Source organism: Anser anser (genome assembly GCF_964211835.1).
Source record: "Anser anser genome assembly, chromosome: Z".
Lineage (NCBI taxonomy): Eukaryota > Metazoa > Chordata > Aves > Anseriformes > Anatidae > Anser > Anser anser.
The window spans coordinates 17,259,421-17,280,490 of NC_139723.1; the positions used below are offsets into that span (position 1 = coordinate 17,259,421).

At 42.0% G+C, this 21,070-nt stretch overlaps 1 protein-coding gene across 2 annotated transcripts in view; it reads right to left on the reverse strand.

Moving 5' to 3' along the window:
- DGKQ (diacylglycerol kinase theta) overlaps positions 1-21,070 on the reverse strand; it is a 93,135-nt gene that overhangs the window by 62,692 nt on the left and 9,373 nt on the right. For both annotated transcript variants that reach the window (XM_083816208.1, XM_083816207.1), the window contains exon 2: positions 6,287-6,366. In XM_083816208.1, the coding sequence (XP_083672334.1) occupies positions 6,287-6,366 (80 nt within the window). The remainder of the gene's footprint in view (positions 1-6,286; positions 6,367-21,070) is intronic.

Genomic DNA, 21,070 nt, shown 5'->3' on the forward strand with positions numbered 1-21,070 from the left:
GGTCTGACCATACTTATCTAGAAGACTCAAGGGAAAGAGACCAAGTCTAAATTCTGCACTTATTCAAACCCTGGTGACAATCTTCTAAAGACTCAAGTCAGTGCCAAAGATAAAAGAACAACATACTGATTGAAACACTGGATGTGGCAAAAAAAAAAAAATCCATTCCTTCAACTTCTTACTTTTGGGAGCAAGCGAAAGAAGCTTTGTTAATTATGAGCAGTCCTTCTAACTTGCTTTAGAAATTACAGGTACAAAACTGCTGCAGAGCCTGGTGGGAAATGGGATTGGAGTAACATGGAAGAGGAAATGGAAAAGAGCAAGTACAACATAATGAGCTCATCAATCACAGGCTATTTTTCCGAGCAGTTCACTACATTTCTTTTGAACAAGTTCCAAGCACCCAATATATAAACAAATCAAAACTCTTAGGCTTGGAAAGCCGGCAAATCAGCATGTCAGAATATGAAATGTTATCTATTATTCTTTAATTTATATCCACCTGTATAAGTACAGCAAGCTACAGACACACAAGGGGACTTAACGAGAGAAAGTTAATAATTGATGAGTTAAAAACTTCTTTTCCAATTCAATTCCTTAAACTACTTTATGCAAACCACAAAAATTGATTTCCAGAGAAAGATACAGAAAATTTCTGCTAGTAATACCATTAAATGACATTTAGTATCGATCAGAAGTCCATCAACAGAAAGTATAATGTTAACACTCTGGCATAAGCTCCAGCATGACCTTGTACTGATGTACAAGATGTTCCTAGTCTCTATTTTGTTTCCTGCCATCTGTTAAGAAATCCAAAGCATTAGTGTTACACATTTCTGTAAAAGCTCATATCAGCTTGCAGTAAGATTTGGTTCTATAGAAATCTAAAGCTTACAGATTCTAACCCCTTCAGTGCAATCTGTGCAAGTGCTTAGCACAAGACCATGCAATCACATCACACAGAAAGAACAGCAACAAATGAATCCTCAGCAACAAATTACTTCAAACTTTAGAAGAATAACAAGGGAAATAACTTTTAAAATTGTTCCTCATCCTGAAATGCCATGGAGTGTCAAGCACATGGTGAACAGCAGATCATCAGTCTAATGTGTTTTTCCAATGAGGTGCAATCACAATGTACAGAGCAGCCCAGCTGCCACCTGAACCATCTCACGGACCTGTCTCAGGTCAGGTCAAGTATTACTTGTCTGCAATCTTCCAGACACCTCAGTAGGGGAAAAACACAAATGCCTATTCTTTACCCAGCTGCAGCTGCTATTCTACCAGCTGAGGCAAAAGGAAAGATTTTAGCCTGAATCTTGAAAAAAAGTGTCCCCGTCCCCGTCCCCCCTCGCCCCCCCCGCTAGTCACAGGTCTTTTGTGGACTGCTCTCAATATAAGGCCAAAAGAATTTGCCAGTAGAAATTAAAATGGATGGTGTTTCTGAAACAGTAACACGTGTATTCTAGTATTTCCAGCACAAATATACCCCCTCATTTAATGTTCCTAAGGTTCATTCTGACAACAAAAGCTCTATATGCTCTACAGAGGTGCACATGGTGATCAGAGAGCACCCCGTGACTACTCTGCCCAGACCACTCACTCTCCAAGAAAAGCTAGCAACTTTGTGATTCAACTATTCCCAGTATCAACACCTTTTCAATTATTTACTGCTCGGTAATCATACAGTGCCCTTTTGTTTGCTTGAAGCCTCTCCGCTTTGTTAATGAGAGGTCTTTATTTCTGCAACACAAATACTCTGCATTTTGCACTGTATTTCTACTTTTTCCTTTTATGGGCAACGCCTGTCAATTGCTCTTTGTGTCCAAACTGAAGTTCTTCCTTTGTGTGCTCCATGTATCAGTCAGTGTTACAAAGCAACTTTAATTACACATTCCCCTTGGAAGTTTTGAAATCGGGTGTGAATGCAAAGAGAAGCAGTATCTCAACATATCATACAACAGCAGAGGAAAGAAATTTCAATATTCGGAATTAGTTATCAAAATGTTAATTGGTGTTAATGCAAGGAAAGAACACACACATCAATTGCCTTCTGAAACAGTGCAGCTGTGGGTCAAGTGTTGAAATCTAGGGACAGACCTACCTGCTAGGGCTGTCCAGCAAGCTCCCAGGTATGATCAGATCAGCCTGGAGTCCAGCCATTTCTATGACAGACACCCTGTTAAAAAGCCCACACACCACTAGCAAAGCCAATAGCCAAATAAAAGGGGAAGAAGAAAGAGAACAAAGAACTTTCCCCCAAAATGGTTTTCATAATGCATAAAAGAGGAAAAGTATTAATCACACATTTTTTGTGTTCAAATTCATGTTACACATCTAACTCCTGGCTTCCTCCCTGCAAAAGCACTTACATACAAGAGGGGCAGGACAAAAAGTCCTTTGATAGATGCACACCAAATATACAATAATTGGAAGATGAGACTTAACAATAATATGGAAACCAGCTTATTTACAAACACTGCTTTTCAGCATGTCTTCTACAGCAGTCGGGTAATGAGAAACAGTAGAAAAAGTTCACCAAGCATTCACTGAAGCCTTTTTCCCCATGTAAAAGCCATAACACCTGCAACTACTATAAAGGAATGATTCTCCAAGATTGTGTTCTGATTTTTTTTTCCTCTCTACTCTCCTGAAGCAACCGCAGAAAAATCCATCTGACAGTTGAATGAGACTGGGAGAATTTATAATTCCAAGGCAAGTGAAGCAGTAACCAAACTTTGATCATCTCTGTCTCCCATTTTGTTAGGGCTTCCCACTGTTTCTTGGGTAGGGAGAAAGAGGTAAGGAGAGAAAAGAAACAGAATTAGAGAGGTTGTGTCCCAATACAGAAGCCTTTCAGCTGCAGAAGAATTAGGTGCTGCTGTTGTATGTCTACTAACTGCCCAAATCAGAACAGATTATCAGAAATGTCGTCTGTATTTACCCTAACCTGCGTATCCTTTCCTCTCTGCTTTCAATTTTTCTGTCAGATCATGAGAAACGCAGGAACTGACCCACACAGCCAACTGCACACAGGCGAATGCAGCACCCAGACAGGGAGGCTCAGGTCAGCAAACAGGAGCAACAACGCCTGCTGCTCCCAGCAGAGACCTCTGTGAGCTCCAAAACCTCATTCAGTATCACAACCTCTAAAAGCAGCAGCTACCCAAGTTCAGAACCACAAAGCCACATCTTATTTTTAGCATAAAAACCTTCTCAAGAAGCTGATGGCCCAAACCAGCATGTTTCCACTCCAGACAACCTGGCTTTAAGAACAAAGGCACTTAGGGACATTTTGCAAACAGTTTATCAACCCTTCTTGAAGTGGAAACGTTTAGAAAAAATTACAGCAATGCCCAACACAAAAACAGATTGAGGAAAAACAAGCATCACAAATGTCCAACTTCACTAAAACTACTTGTATGATACTCTCATTTATATTTAGTGTTCACAGTACAGCTATATACAACCACCCCCCACTTATATGGCAAATTTAAGAGGCAAAAAATTTGTGACTCATTGCTATCTAACAAAGGAAAAGAAAACCTTGCATTTCACATGCAAGCAGACCTTGTTTTCATTGTTATTTTGTCTTTTGTTTGGACGTTTTTTTTAAACACATGCCTCAGAGTAGGCAAATACCTATGGGAATGTAGGGAGGAGTGTGTTTAAACTTGGACAAGCTGCAGAGACCTCAGCAGTGAAACAAATCATATCCCTTGCAAGCCATAAAAACACAGACTTGCTCAGAAGACTGATCCGTGAAGTTTCATTTTGAAACATCATGACCTGGATCCAGTCTGGAACACCAAGTGCAGCTGAGAATGATTAATAATAGTGCAGGAAAACTCCTTAGGGCAGCCTAAAGAGTGAACTCATTAAGAATTATCTGAGACTGGATGCAGTCATGGCATGCTTGCAACTCTGTGGGCCTTTACTTGACCCTAGGAAGGAAACCCTACTCTCAGGAATGAAAGTTTCCATGAAATGTCTGCTGGAAAATGATTCTCTGACAGTTTGGCTTAGTATTCAGTGACACACAGTCTGATGAGCTTTAGCGATTGCCCTCTTCTCTAGATGAAATCCAGGGGATTAAAAAAAATCTAATTTCTGTAATACACAGAATATTAACATGCTAAAAGGAAGTATCAGAAAAAAATCCTACCTGTGATCCCTCCTACACTGGACCTTTTCATAAAAAGATACATTCAAGTTATCTGAAAGAGCCCAGAGATTAAGAAAATAAACTCTCCACACATTCTGTAAATGACCATCATTCATTTTTTGCTCTGTTATGTTTTTGAAGCAAGTGCCAAATTCAACATTTACTTCGACAGAGCTTGCATGCAAAACAGCATCTCCCATATGTCAGACTTCACTTCCACAGAAGACCAGGATTAATGCAACGTGGATGACTATGTCAAGGATGACAAGCCTGTCTAGAAAGAATAGCACAATCCTGTATTTTTGAAACATAATCATTACAACTTAACATGGATAAGGCAGAAGACTTCACAGCTAAATACAGCAACACTGAACAGCAAACAGTTTTGAGGGCAGACAACAGCGCTCATAAGTTCCACTGCATAGTAAGATTATTCGGATTTGATGCGTACACAACAATTAGATCAAATATATGTGTTGGGGCAAGTAGAGAACAGGAGTTATCAAGGGAATAAAACAAACCCCTGACAAACAAACTGATGCCCATGACTGGTGAAAGTAGGACCATTAATGTATTTCAGTGCATGATTTTCAACATGCGAAAGCAAAGCAACAAGTACTATTTTGAACAATGAATTATATGCACAGCAAATTCACGAAAGAAGAAGTCAAAAATGTTTAGAAGTTTGTCTCTGAACTAAATGAATACTTCTAAATTAGATATGTACTATGCCCCTAAAGATCCCTCTTCTCTGTGACTCATCATTCCTTTTCCCATGCCACAATTGACTGCCAGCATACTGAAGCAGTAGAGATGATAATTCTTAGTAATAACATTTCTCACCACCTACATGTCCCTTCACTGGGGGTTGTAAGAATAATAGCAATATTTCTTATTCTTTCACCGGCAACATTCTGTGAAACAGACAACTTTTTCCCAATCTAAATTACACCTCCCAAGATGAAAGTATGTGGGGAAGATGAAGCATGTAGCAAAGGCTGAACAGCAGTAGCATCTAGACAAAGCACATTAAATAAAAACGAGCAGCTAATGTCTCTGTCTGCTTCCTGTAACTCTAGTTACATGCTGTTTTAAACCTTCTCCTAACATTCCCTACATAGGCTTCCATGACGTAAAGGAACCTGTAAAGCTTTTTTGAATACAAAAAAGGAAATACAGTTCCCTCTTGCAGGTTCCCAGATCTACACAGTGAGTATCTCATAAACATGGTTTTAGTCAGTGAGGTCTGTAATGCTCACCATTTACTCATTTTGAGTTTGCAGCAATGTCTCATTTGACTTTTGCATAAGGCTCCGTACTGTATTTGTAGTGTATAACTACTTATCTAGAAAGTTTCTCACCCCTTTCTTCCCCCCAGGTGGATAACACACAGTTTTCTCCTCAATTTAGCTTCTTAATACCATAGTTGTAACACATTATTATCTTCAAAATCAATCCCTCTCTTACACTTAAAGTCATGGGGCAGAAAAGGTCACAGGGCATCTGAAAAGAATATACTTTATTAACAACCAAAATACATACATTTGAACTCTTACCATCAATTGGAAGCCCTGTCTTTTTATTTTGGGGTTTTTAAGTCCTATACTTTTAATGCAACACCTTTATCCTCTGGACACAATAAGAAAGCAAATTCTTAAGATCAGTAATCAATAGAAGCCAAACACAGCCTCTTCACTACTCAAAAAAGCTTTAGCATTTTTCCAGTAAAATGTAATTACTGCAAAAAAAAATGGTGGTAGACAGAGTTCTTCAAGTATGATACATGGTATAGTTTCCTGAGAGCACTGATTTCAATCAGTCACCTCATTCCATTACTGTGAGACTTCCAGGTAATGACAATTAAAAACGTCTAGTAATATTTAAAGAATGCAAATAACCACTCTTTGAAGACAGACTGTCTACAGCTGCCCATATCAGGGAAGTTTCAAAGGAACTGTAAATTTTTTTCTCTGAGCAGCCATAAAAGCTTAAGTGATGACTAACACGATTGATTTAAGCATTTCAATATTAACAAGCCACTATTGTACTACACCATATTAGCTAGTGATAAATCTGTGCCGTTGTGCCAAGAAAGAGACATGACAGTGTGTGCTTACTCACCCTTACAAGGCTGGCAGCAATACATGAACAAGGTATCTTGACATTCTTGAGGCACTTTTCATGAGACATGAAGTTGCAAACTGTGGAAATCAAACAAAGAACTGTAAGCAAGTCTTTCACAAAGAAGGGACATTTTGGTGGGAAAAAAAAAAAGAAGAAAACAACAAAAAATAATCACATGTAGTGAAATACGGTTGGAAAAACATCTTAATCACATTTGCTCTCCACTAGATATGGTATCTACACGACTGTCATACACCTCCAGCCAGTTTTGTTACCAAGATGTTGGTGATAGAAAATGAAGGAGGAGAGCTTATCTGAATGCGTTGCAGGCCAGCAGCAAGTCATTCCCCCCAACTCGCTCTCTGTAAGCACCAAAATGAGCTCTTAATTTTTCAGAAGAGATTTTAAGCAACCTGTGGTCCAAAAGATCTCTTTGATGTTGCCAGAGTAGATGCACATGTTTAAAAGGGATTTTTTCTAAGAGCTAGTGCATGCGACAGGAATAAATAGGAAGACAGTGTTCACACTCACTGAGTGTAATGGATGAAGGAGACAAAACTAAAAGTCAGCAGTTACATGCAGCTTTGAAAGTCAAGAGCAATTAATTATTTTATTTATGTATTTATTTATTTATTACTGTGTCAGTATCAGGTTTAGGATTTCACCCAAGCTTTATTAAATGCATTTTGACCAAGGCAGCATTTGATGAATCGCTTTTCATGGGGATGCTATTTTCCACAGCTCCGTACTGCGGGTTTACATGTTTAGTTTGCACACAGGAAACAAGGGATTCTTTATCTTGTTCCCACAACCTCGCACCAATGAACTAATAAGCCATGCAGGTATGGCTTTACAGTCATCCACCTTTCAGAATTACTCTCTTCCATTTCAAGCACGAAGCCTTAAACATACAAGCTCTGGCCTCAGTCCCTCACGTGGAAGCATCTTTCCAGAGCTTCTGGCAGAAGATCCCTCACGAGTTGCAGCGATCATGGTACACATGAAGTTTTTGCATGTCCCTGGTTTTCAGAAGCATGCTGCACGCTTCCTAAGTTTCATGAGCAACTGCAGAAAACCCACGTCAAGCTTCCCATCTGCAGCCCATGTGCAGGACTTACGTTGCTGTTACTGGTAGTATGTGCTCACGCCATCAAAATCAGACCATTTTCTTCTCCTCCCTCTTCTCCAGCTCATTTACTTGTGATTTCACAACACCACCTCTCTCATGTCAACACAACAATTTAAATGCAGGCCCACTCCTTTCTGTGGTTTACTGCCAGCCCACTGAAAGCAACCTTTCCTTTTGGTGGCACAGAAAGGAAGAGGACCCCATTCAAATAAGCACTCCTTTTAATATGTGCGGTTGGCTGACATTTGCTTTTCATCTGTCTGCAAGTCAAGGAGAAAAAACACACTGCAAGTCGTTGCTGCACTATTCATCATCCATGGCTGAACAAGGTGACCACTGCAGAAATGAAAGACGAAGTAGGGACAGAGGAGATCAAGACCTTCTGTTTGGTGCTATGAGGTGTTACACATGTCTTTATGGTTGATAATATTCCTGACTCAATGGGGCAGGTAAGCAGCAGAAACAGCCAACGAAGGGATGATAAAGGAGATTCTCAGAGCTGAACCAACATATGTAAATGTCACATAAAGGAGCATGCAGCATATCAGCACAGATGAAACCAAGGAGAACCCAGTAATCGTCCAGGCAGACAAAAGATGCATCTCCTGCTCCAAAAAAGCAGGTCAGACCCAGAATGGTGAATTCTTACGAATTCACTTAGATATATTATCACAACATGGATGTAGACAGGTGAAACTGAGTCTCCCCTCTGGTCTCCACAACATTTCCATTCGGGCTTGCAGGAAGGCCAACTGGTTGCTGTGCAAACTTTTCCTGCAGCCTTTGCACACCTAAGCTAGCGGCCCACTTCCCACCAGTCTGGATCTTACCACACACGCTACCACCAGAAAACATTTGCCCCAACCATTTGTTTAGGAAGCCTCTTCACTGTTTTGCAGGTGGTGCCTGAAGCTTAGCTGAACCTGGTTAGGTGAGGGGTGCTGGCAGGAGCATGCTGACAGAGGTTCCTAAGTCCCCAGCCCAGAAAAGGTGACAACAGAAGCCTCAAACACATACAGGCTGCTGACAAGAACTTCACAAAGGGGTGAGAGATAGTCAAGGAGAAAACTTCAGTGACTAAAGAAATTCAACAAAATGGCGGCGTTCTTCATTTTCCTGGTTCTCAAGTAGTCAGACCACAAAGAGAAGAACAGAGCAATGCACTGTAGATGGCTCCCACAATTTTTTGATCTGGAAGAAGCAGCAGACAACAGAAGTCTGCAAGACCAGGTGGCTACTGCTTAAATTTTAAGTGCACTCAATAACAAGTCAACCAAACCCTACAGAAACACCTTGGGGAATTCACAGAAGAATGCTCTGAATCAGCCAACAGAAGTGGGCCTTCTCCTGTGGGTATGGACCTTGAGACGTTCTCCATTTATGCAGACAACCCAAGTCACTGCACTGCACTACCCAATTTTCTCTTCGTGGTGGCAGAAGCAGCAAAACATGGCACGGCATAAAGGCAGCACCTCATGGTTCAGCTGAAGAAACATCTCAGGGCACAGAAAAATGTACTAAAGAATTCAAGCCAGCAACTTTGGGAAAGCCAGAAGTTATCACAGATAGAGACAACATTCAAAGTACTGAATTTCCTAAAATTTTAATGGAAAAGTTGGAGCATTTGCACAGAATCAAATTAAGAAATGTTAGCAGACAAATGCGGGAGATAGCACTGCTCAGAAGGAGATTCCAACATTCTTCATGAAAGATTTCCATGAGTTTTTCAGGAGGTACATGCCTCCACTGCTTGTCATGTGCCTCGCGTTCACCAGAGAGGATAGCCATAGCTAAGTGTCTTTTCCCTGTCCCACAGGGGCCAAGCAAACTCTCACAAGCCACCACCTTGATTTTGTTTTCCACATTCCTCCAAAGAAAAAAAATAACACTGAAGAAAGCCAAACTGAAAGATGAACAATATTTGGGGTGGGGAAGCACATCTGCGTCAGTACTGCTAGAAAGGCAACAAACTTAAACCTGGAAATTCTGACAGCCAGGTGTCATATATTTAAGGGGTGATCTTTGACCAGGAAGATCAAGCTAGAAGACACGATGTGAAGATTCAGAAGACAAAAATTTTGAGGAAAAAACAAACATTTAAAAGGAAAGCAGTGTTCTATTTATGGGAAGAGGACTTGTTTGTGCATTTAAACCCAGTAACAATCTACCATTAGACATATCTGTCAGCTGCGTAAGTCAAAAGAAAGCAATTGCAACTTTCAGATAGTGTATACAAAACTGATGTTTTCAGTCAGGCTGGAAAGGCTGGAGTGCTCAATGCCTCCTTTAGTTAAATATTTTAAGTATAACCAAAAGCACCTCACATAGCATGGATGAAGGGAAAGATGAGCACTTTGGTTGTATTTGAAGTGTCTGCAACCTTCAAGTTGGACATCTAACATAAGGCACCTATATCCAGGCGCAAGCCACATAAAACGGCTCAACACTGAAGAAAAACGAACTGACATGATTTCAAGAGATGTTGCAAGGCTGGGTTGTCTCCAAGCACCTAGCTTCAGGCATACAGCAGCGATCATTTTGTCAACTTGCCCTTGTTCCTCTGTTTGCCTCTGCCCAGTAAGAGGTGACTCCAACGACAAGAAAAACTAGATGTCCTCAATGCACAGCAAGAAGCCAGGTAGCCAGCAGGCACCACAGAGAAAGGCAACGTGTCTGTATGGCAACAGCCCATGAACATACAGATTTACAACACACATTCGCACAGAAACAGAAAACAGAGCTGGGCATTGTTGTGTAACTCCTGAGCTGTGCAATGCTTGCTGGCAAAGCAAAGGCTATCAAAACGCTCCAGAAAGCCACACTTTGTCACGAAACCTTCATTTATTCTCTGTCCTCCAGTCAGAGCTCCAGGCAGGTTCCACAAAACGGGATGAGGAAAAGGTTGGATTACGTCCTGTACAGACCCCAGCAGCGTACCAATGTCCCATGCAATGGTGGGCTGGGTGAGAGTCACTTGTGAAATGTCCAGTTTAACACACAACCATATCCCACTTTTGAACAGACCAGTCTTGAGCGGAATCCTGTAAGTTTTTGAAAAATACTTTTGTTTCCTCTTTCAGATGTTCACCATAATTCAAAATCTTGCTATTTTTTAACATAAAATTTGTAAGTGTATAAATAATGAACTTGCTGATCTTTTTTTATATATATGTTTTAACTTTATCAATTTTATTTTTAAGTCTAATTATACATTTACTAAATACAAAAGTGTTTAGCACTCGTAGCTGTAAAAGTAGAGCTACCAAATTGCTCTCCAAGGAGGATCAAGGAATGTCAATACAAAGACCAAAGCAGGTTTGCTCCTTGAAATGTGATAAACTTAACACAAGACTCACTCTGGACCTACTGACAAGCATGTTCATAACCCAAGAGCATCCATCTCATTTCAGTGGGCACACAGTTTGAACTTAACAAAAGCACCTCCAAAGTAAACTGCAATTCTTCCTCCAAACACACCCTCCAATGCTTTCCTGGAGCAGGGCTTACCTAAATATTTCCCAGATTGCAGCCTGAGCTCATCCTGACATCATCCTCTGCCTCTGGTCCATACACACCAAAATTCAGGTGCACCAGCATCACAAGCAGCAATCACGCTCTCTCCTCCTTCCAGCGATCCCCTCTTGCTGTCTGTGCGATCTGATCCTCTTGGTGCTGCAGGGAGCTCTCTCCGTGTATGCCTTGCATGCACAGGAGACCTGCAGCAAGCTCCAGTAATTCACAAGAAACACCACAACGTCTTGGCCAACTGCCTGTCGCGTGGACAGCACTGGGAAAATATCATCTCCCATCATGAAGTGACAACAACACAACCCCTCAATATTGTCTGGGTGACTTGGCACATAACAATTTTGTTTAGTCCTGCACGAACGCCAGAGCTCACTAGCTTGCACTGTGCTCACCTGTGCAAATTGCAACTCTCAGCAAGCGCCTGCCAAAGTTTATTCTCATCCTTTGACTACGGTTACAGATTACTGAACGACCTAGTTAACTAAATGGCTTCTTCTTGTTTTTAAAACAAACATTAGCTCAGCCACAAATGGGCTGGTAACTCAAAACTGTTTTCCCAGCTATCAGTGTACATTAAGTTTTTCATTTCTGGAAAAACTTAAGTGCAACACATTAAAGCACATACTCAACTCATTAATGTGAATATAAATAAAGCTAAATGAAAAGCAATAATTCTCTGGGGCATCTTGTTAAATTTGAGACTTGGAAGAAATCCCTGTCTCAGAGGGTTTACAGGACAGGATTGCCTGACATATGAAAAGGGAGCACAAATGAAAACTCTCTGCATTTCTATACAAAAAAAAACCCTAAAAGGCTACACAGGTAACTTGTGCATGTAACCTAAGATGTGCTGTATAACATAGGGTGTGTTCTAGGGGTTGGGACCAGGGGGGAGTGAAGCCCTTCACTTGTACAGATGTTTCTCCCCTTCAAGCACTCTACCTTATGTTCATCAACCCCTGGGAATACAAGGGTGGACTGAAATTAAATCACTCAAAACAAAGAATCTTCTGCAGTCCTCAGCAGCTGCTGTCCCTTTTAAACTCTCAGCTCACTACTGACCTTTTAGAGGGGGGTGGCGGGCGATTGGAGCAGCACCCACCCTACCAAGACACCACAGCCAAGATCCCACCTGCAACCTTTTCCAAGTTCATTGTTTCCCTTTATCGCTTCTGTCTGCTGCTCAAAAGCAGGCCTGCAGTCAGTGTGGTTTTATTTCAGCATTTCACACATGGAGAATGCCAACTTTCAGTTCCAGACAGGTCCTTTCTGTGTACGCTACCCTTGGCACATATATCTGCTGGTAAGATGTTCAGAAAAAAAGACAAAGAAAAGTCTGTGGTTACAGCCAACAATTGACTCTGGCACCAGACCACCCTTTGGGGAGGCAGGGGAGCATTGCCAGCATTTCCTTGAATGTATGGAAACTACAGGATGAAGAAAAAAAAAATGATGCTTCTACTAGATTAAATTTTGGGCAGCTTTTACCCAACATCAGTTGCCTGCAAGTGTTACAGATGATAGCTCTCCAAACATACATCATCCTGAAAGGGTCATCTGTAAAAAAGATGAAGCAGTAGATGGGGAAATAGCGGTGAAGTCCTCAATGAGTATCTGAAGTGCAACTTTAGAAGTACTCCTCCTACCTTGAACTGGAATGTGCTGCTGTGCTCACGTGTTTTAGGCTTAAACTTCGATGAATTCATTTTCATATGATTCTATGAATTCATTTTAAAAACTGAGCACATTTAGAAATAGCTTCCTGTATTAGACACAGGTACAATTATTTTTCCCCATCTCTACCTTTACTGCACTTCCTCTCTTTATCAAAATACACCACAACCCAGGACTCTTTCTCCTCCTTCACACCACAACCTTCAACTCATTAATGCTTTCTATGCATCAGATAAAACTCATCCGTAATAAATTTTTTGCTTTTCCAGCTGAAGAAATCCCAGCAGCTACCAGCAGCAGCACTGCTGCCAAGCGAAGTTGGCTGAAAAAAAAACAGGACCTTGATGAGAGCTTGCATTGCTAGCTGACAGACTGAAGAAGCACCTGCCTCCAGGCTGCAAATTCCACGGTGGTGGGCACCACAAATACGGGTCTGCTGCTGGGGGCTGGGTGGACTCCCTGGAAAGGCAGAGTGCGCGCATCTTTCCTGTCACGCTGCCACGCATGCGGTCCTGCAGACCCACCTCACTGAGGCATCAAGTAGAGCAGCAGTCTCACGGCAGCATGAAGAATATGCGGTTCAGTTTCAAGCCTTCTGCTTCACAGGAAATGTTTTAAATGCAGCAGGTACTACAGAAAGAATGATCGCTCATGCCATTTCCTCCAAAGAGGTAATTCACTCCAGCAGGGTAAATTTTTCAACTCTTTTTCAATAATTTCAGTATTTTTCATTTTCATTAACTGCAGTAGAGAGCACTAACATTAAGAGCAGAGCAGGCTTTCAGAGAAAGTACACCTGACACAGCCTGAAGAGTTAGGGTCACTCTCATACGCTGTAAATCAGTGTGACTCCCTGAAGCACAACAATTTACAGAAGCCAAGATTATTTTCCTTCAAGCCAATACAGTAGATTATAAACTAGAACACGTAACATACATCTCATTTTTATCAAGACAAAAGAATGAATTAGAGGTAAATTATACCCACAACTACATTGCCAGGCTTCCTGTCAACGTTACCGGTGAGAAGAGATATCCATCGGTACTTCTAGCAACGTAAATATTTCTCTTAAATAGACATAATTCTTACAAGTCTTTGTTCTGTACATCAGCAACTTAAACAAGGCATCAACAATCCAGAACAAGAGGGAGTATTTGAATTTGCCTGTGCTACATCAAGCCAACATTGCAACCTATTCTCCAGCTACAGGCATTTCCTCTCCCCAGAATTATGAAACATTCTCCAACTCCACTCTGAGAAGGCTACAAATTCTGCAATTAACAGAAGAATCTTGGCACTTATCAGAACAAACCCCTGTGGGAATTCAGAGGTCTCACATGGTTTTATCCTGAAAAAGACACCTACTCAAGAAGGAAGAGATGAGGACATTCCTGAACACAAACGATGATGGAAGCATTAGGATTTAAATCCTCTTCTTCTCAGAGCTGCAAACCGAAACTCAACTCACGAAGAAAGGCAGAAGAGCAGTAACAACTCTGCCCCAGTTGATTTCAAACATCCAGGCTACGGTTTAAACAACTTTTTATTTCTGTAGCACACACCTACATTGTTCAAAATTGTTTTTTGCAAAAGTATGTACTATTTTGGGCATGAATCTCAGTATGTTCCAGAGTAACTGTAATGAAATTATGTATGTAATACATTAATTTTTACAGAAATCCAGGCAGCAAACAGCCTCAGGAGCTCAGCTAATCTTGCATTCCTGACAGGCATCAGCCAAACATGCTCTAAAAATCCACCCAGGAGAGACAATCCACAGCCTCAACACAGCTCACCCCGTATCCTTCCAAGTCCTGGCTGTTAGAAGCCTGGTGCTTGACGTGCAAGCTGAATCTCCCTCATTACAACGTATGTCTAGCATTTCTTGCCCTGCTTGCTACAACCTCAAAGAACCATTTATCCTCCTTTCTCTTTGCAACTGTTTTTACAGCTAGCTCCGATAGGGAGGCAAGGTGGTGGTGGTGATTTCAACCTTCAAAGGGGCTTATTTTGGGCATGTACTGACAGTAGAACAGAAAGCACAGCAGAAAACACAAAGTGGCAAATCTTATCTAGTCTTTCAGGTGGTTATTCTTACCTGTCTCCTCCCAGAAGAAAAAAGACAGTGCTCAGCAAGTTGAAAAACATCTCTGTTATTAAGAGCACTTGCTATCACCGCTAGAATTAAAGAAAGAAAGAAAGAAAAAAAAAGACAGCAAATGTTTATTCAGTTCATCCACTTTCCCCAACTTTACCCTAAACCACAGAAGGGCCCCTTTGACTTCTGGTGGATCACTAAACCAAACTATTTCAGTCCAGGACCTGGAAAGGTTTCCAAAACAACACTCCTATGTGTCGGCATTTGTGGAGATGGCGTAGCTTTTGCTCCAGCTCTGCAGGGCTCCAAGTCTCAGCACAGTGGCAGTGGTTTCTGAAGAGGCTGCTAGGAACAGCTGGGGAAGAAAGATGGGTCCAGAGCAGTTGAAAATGGAGGAGTCAGCTTGCTCAGATCAGTTTAATAAAAATACACATGCACACAATGGCAAGGATGTTCTGCGTAGAAGGTGTTGCTGCTGCTGTGTACTTAAAGGATGGGAGAAGGAAGTGCAACTGCCTATAGATGGACGCAGCAAAAACAAACAAGAAATCCAGCAATGCCATGGAGTAAACCAGAACTTCAAACCTGTTGTGCAAGCCAATTCAAACAGTCTCTACTTTCCAAACAGTGAATCAGTGGGACTTAAAGGGCATATGAGCACCAAGACAACTCAGGCCAAGTCACTCTAACACAGTCAAAACAGTTTTATTTTGGTCAAAATTAGGAAGGTTATTTTCTCCTCCCCTCCTGCTCTTCCAGAGCACGTTCCTGATGTGACAAAGGCCAAAATACAAGCTAAGCTTACAGTGTCTCTGCCTTGTAGGGCCTTTTCCCTCACCCCTGCAGTTGTCCTCGGTCCTGCGAGGAGGCTGTTTTGCTCAGCAGGACTGCCTTTGTGTTCACTGAAGAGATCCATTGATAATTAGAAGACAATAGCTTTGAGGAAATGCCCAGAGGCTAAGCAGTCACAGATTGGAGAAAAATATACATTTTTTTAATTTCATTTTTTAAAATGAATATAAAACACATTGTTTTCAGGTAGATTATACAAACAGGAGCACTCAAGCTAATGGATGAGAGAATCTTTTCATGAGTAACTTGAAAGCACTGTTCTCTTTTCACAGGAAGATTGCAGGACTAAATTTCACATTTGCTACACAGCTTTGAGCTCCTTTTTCATTGTAACTGCTTGCCAACCCTGACACATTTAGCTTTTTTGTTTAGGACTGTGACCACAGGCCAGTCTGAATACTGTGACTATTCACTGAGAGGAATGCTGGATGCAGCCATGGTCCTTGCCAGCTTATTTCCCAATTCAGCAGAAACATGCGAAGACCTGTATGCAATATTGGTGTGCTCTTTCAGGCAAGGCACAACCTAGGATAAGTTTAGAAGTCTGTTGTGCAATGCTTGCTAAATGTCACCAGAGAAGCTGTCACCAGAAGCTGTGGCCGGCCCAGGACACCTCAAACAATGGCAGGGCAGGGATGGAAAAATCTCTGAAAGCTTTAAGAAGTCAGGCATTAAAACACCTTCCTCTCTCACTGCAGTGAGAAAATGTTGGCTGCCGCTTGTCTTACAGTTCAGTTAGACCACGTTGTGGATTCCATTTCTCTGCAAATCTGCAAAGATTTGGAAACCTGTTGAGATTTTCTCAGCATTTAGCATCTTACTGATCACTCGCACATGCCAGGTCCTTTCTGGGACTCTTGTCTTACCCACTAACCAGCCATACCTATCCCTGCTTTAAAAAGGGCTACAAGTGTATGCCCGATCTGACCAAAATGCAGTTTCCCCCTGCACAGTGGGGATAGCGTGGTATTTTACGCTTCCAAAACTGTCTACATGACAGCAAGCTCTATATATAGGTTCAGATACCCAAAAGAAATGTTTTCAAAACATCTGAGCTCTGTAATTTCAAGGCAGCACACTTGAATCCCTACTCATTTGTATTTCAGATATGCTGTTAGGAAATAACATAGAAACAAGTTGAGTGAAAACAAGACAAGCCACTGAATAACGAAGCAGAGTCAAATTAATTCAATGATATACTTGAACTATCAATCGTAAAAGCACTGATTTGGTTATGTAGGCCTGATTGATTTGTGGTAACCTTACGGAGCCCCTGTGCTACACCAAGGACCTCTCTCTTCCTCTCTCATCAGCAAGCTGCAAATAGCCCAGGGTCAACAAAAAAAACTCATTTTGTTTCTCCATTTTCCCTAGCACATTAAGCCCTGAACTGACAAATGAACTAACAGGTCCTCACCTGTCAGAAGAGCACCCTCACCATCCTCCATCCCCTGGCTTCACCCAGAGCAGGCTTCCCAAACCCTGCTGTGCAGGCAAAGCCAAGGCACCTGCAGCTGCAGGGGCAACAAAGCCACCCATGGTCTGCATTTTGCTCCACCAGGAGCAAGAAACAGTGGCACAAGCAGGCTGTACCACCACGGCAAAAGTGCCATTTCTACCTGGTCAAGAGGCTCTCCCTAGGCCATATCCCCATCCAGCAAAAGTCCTAGACACCCTACCTATATCAAGAAGAACAGTCCACGCTCTTCAGCCAACACGCTGAGGTCCTCTCCTTCCGTGCCATATGGTATGTCCAATAACAGTACAGTTTGGCTGAGTACAGGCTTCAATAAACAAAAAAGGTAAGTTTTGCATAAACTTTACTTTCTCCCTCTCAACAGAAAGCTGGGTCAGACTTCCCACCTCTGAAACAATTTGGGCACAGGATTTCAAAGGCATGTGGTTTCAGCTTAGAACAAGTCCCTGGCATTAGGAGATTTTTTCTTCCTTAGACAGATGGCAGACGGCTAGTGCTCAACTCACATGTACATCCAGAATGCATCAACACCTTCCCTTCCTTGAGCATTAAGCCAATGACAGGACCACGGTGTCTTGGGACAAGATGCTGGCTCACAGCTGGAAAACGAGAAATTTCCAAGAGGGCGATAGCACTGGGAGAGAACTTGGCAAATTACCTCAACAGTTTCCAGAGGACATACTCAGAGGAAGAGGCATCCTGTTCACGACGTGGAGTTTCATGGAACCTGGAGGGATGCAGTTCTTCCCCTTCTGTCCAGTGAATTCATTTTTCCACTGAAGTGGCTCTTGCATGGGAATTGACACCCGCGATGCCACACCAACAGGCCTCTGGGCTGGCTGCAACTCTCAGCCCAGCAAAGAGCAACCACAGCCTCCCATTCTCAGGCTCTGAACCACGGGCATCTGCCTGTCTGAGGGACAAAAATTAAGCACTCCAGTAGCTCTTTCAAACAGGCTAGAGGATGAAGGCTGCCTATATAAACCACATGCCAGCCCACGCATCTGAGCCCTGGCTTTCTGCCACCTCTTCCAAACTGCAGCCTTTGTGTAGCTAGAAGGAGTCAATCCAGTTTGGGGTCTGACGGAAGAACGAGCACACTGCACCTGCAGCAAAATAATATCGTTCTTTCCACTCATCATAGTGCTATAATGGAGAACCACAACCCTCCATGCTACCAACAAGATACATCCAACCAATTCAAACTAGATTATTCATCATTGAAACGGAATATGTAGCTTCTCCAAGAACTGCTGGAATAGCTTTTTCCAAAAATGGCATGTCTTTCCCCCCTTTGCCTTCCCAGGGTAAATACACTTTGGAGTTCAAATAAACCTGCAAAGGCCTTGAGCCCAGTGTGGTGGTGTGGACACCACACTCAACACTGAGAGCATGCCCTGGTCCTACAGACCACCATCTGTCAGAATCCCCCAGAGGTCCTGCACCTGCAGGGAAGGGAAGGGGTGTACCTCCTCATGCCCTTGGAAGGCACAGCAGGGATCTTTCAGTGACAGCCAACTCAAAATTTCAGCAAGATGCCATAGGGATAAGGAGAAAATCATGCATCACCTGCCATTACAGACAACCCTCTTGAAAAGCAGTTAAATAACACTCTTTTCCCTGGCTTTGTCTAAAGCTGAAGCCTCTTTTGTCCCCTAGTGTACACTGCCCACACCATCAACTGAACTGTGGATTAAAAAAACAAGGGCTACAGCAGAGAAATGCCAGCTCCGCAGCGTCTGTAAGCAAAGAAGGAAGAGAAACGTGTAGCAGCTAAAAACAGGAGAGCTTAGATGAAGTGACCTGCGCACCAGTGTCATGAATACTAAAGACATGGTACTTAACACCCTGCAGCAATTGTCTGCAACAGCTTCTCCAATTTACTGCTTTCAAATTTATGCTTTACAAAGAGAAACTTTGTCAATTGTTTACCATCCTTCTCCAGCTGACTGAGGGTTACTGGGCAAAACAAAGAGCTATAGCTGACAGTATTCAGAGCAAAACAGCACAACACCAACCACAAGGTGGTCCCACCCCAGCCCTCGGTTTTAAGGAAACTCCACTAAAACTATTTGACATTCACTGTAAGCTTCCTCATAACCAAATCATCATCATGCCTGGGGAACCGAGCTAAATATTGTAAGTTTCCAGCCCTCAAATGCCGTGCATGGTTCCCTGCATCGCTCCTGCGGGTTGCCTGCCCAGCGCAGCGTGCACGACTTCACACACCGCAGTGTCAATGTCACATGTCAGTAAATAGTTTCTGAAAACCCAGGTAAACAACACAGAGGTCTCCTCCAAAAAAAAAAAAAAAAAAGGTCCTGCTAACACTTTTGCACGTTTAGACGCGCACCAAAACAACTCCTCACACAAAGGAGAAATAGCAGAATCACAACTTCAGGTTTTAAAAAGAACTTGAGTTAAATCAGCAGGGCAGACTGTAACAGAATTTAAGCCATAGTAGGACTCCATATGCCATGATGGTATTTTGTCAGAAAACGATGGTGTTGAAACAATAGCCTGGAATCCCTCACAAAACACCAACATTTGGCGATGATCTGAACGTTACAGCATGGGGAAAGGACTTAATGCAGTCCTGAGGCCACAGGGTGCATTCACTGGGGGCACAGAGGTACAGTGCACGTGTATCGCACGCACACACAGACCAAATCAGTTTGCTCAGTGCCCTGGGATAAAAGAAAGAAAAATCTCCCTCCAGAACACACCAAAGTCTTTGAATGCATTAAGGAAAGAACAGCAGCATTTCACATAAAACAAAATTCCTCCACTCGGTGACATAACCAGCACGCAGGAGGGCTGGATTCCCCAGGAGATGCAGTTCCTTTCACTGCCCCTCTCAGAAAGTGAATACAGAACATGAAAATGCGGTAAAAAAAATAAAATTGAAAAGACTAGAATAAAAAACAAAGTTAATCTTAACTACAATAGCACCCCCCTACCTCCACTGCAGTTATAATTTTAAAAGAAACACCATGTACTGCTTAAACATAGGCCAAATTATTAATATTTGTAACACAAGGTAAGTGCTCTTGCTCTTTTAGCATGGGTAATTTCAACATTATTTAGCACATCTCAACACATCACCATGAAACACAACAAAAAAAGGGAAGAAAGAAAAAGAGCAGTTGCCATGGTAACCCCTACCCCTCATTCCTATAGTGCTCTGTTTCCAAAGTGCAGCACTGACAGAAGTGTACAAAACTACAGGGCTCGAGTGAAAAACTGAGCTAGAAACAAGAATTTAAAAATAAATAAATCCAAAGAAACAAGCTCCTGGGCCAGCTGGATAAGTACACTCAATGTTTTCTTCAGCTTGTTTGTTGTGAGGGTATTGATATGATCCGGAAACTAAAGGTAAATGATTCATACAAGGCAGACCAGAGGAAAAAATAAAACACCCACAGTATTTAAAGGAAGCCTCCCAGTTTAATGTGTTAATCTTTGTGCCACTTTTTGGAATCATCATTCCCATCTTATTACAAATTTCAAGTATTTTAAAAAGATTCCTGTCAAGAAAGAGTGGTGATTTCAATTCTACCACATTGGCTTGAGTCACTGATGAGACTCAGGCCTATACCTATCTTGAATTTAAGGAACTCCTTCACATGAATAAGTTCATATATAATTCATAGAAGCTGAACATTAACATTTAACTGGAGAACAGAAGCTTGCAATGTCAAAATGTTATATACAACTCCTACAACTGCACCAGATCTTTCAACATACAATAGCTCAGTTCACAAACCAATAAAATTCAGAATCTACCCCTGAAGTACTGAATTAGTGTAATATATCTCCATTATCCTTCCAGACTCGGGGGAAGAAAGAGGAGGAGGACTTATTTTTAAAATAATCTACTTGCTCCTACTGAAGAATAACGCTTGAATGAAAAATACAGTAGTTTCAAGAAACCTCAAGTCACTTGCCAAAAGAGGAGCTATTCTGGATAGAAGAAAAGATAAGAGGGATAGAATAAAGGAGGTCTGAACCAGCATAGACATG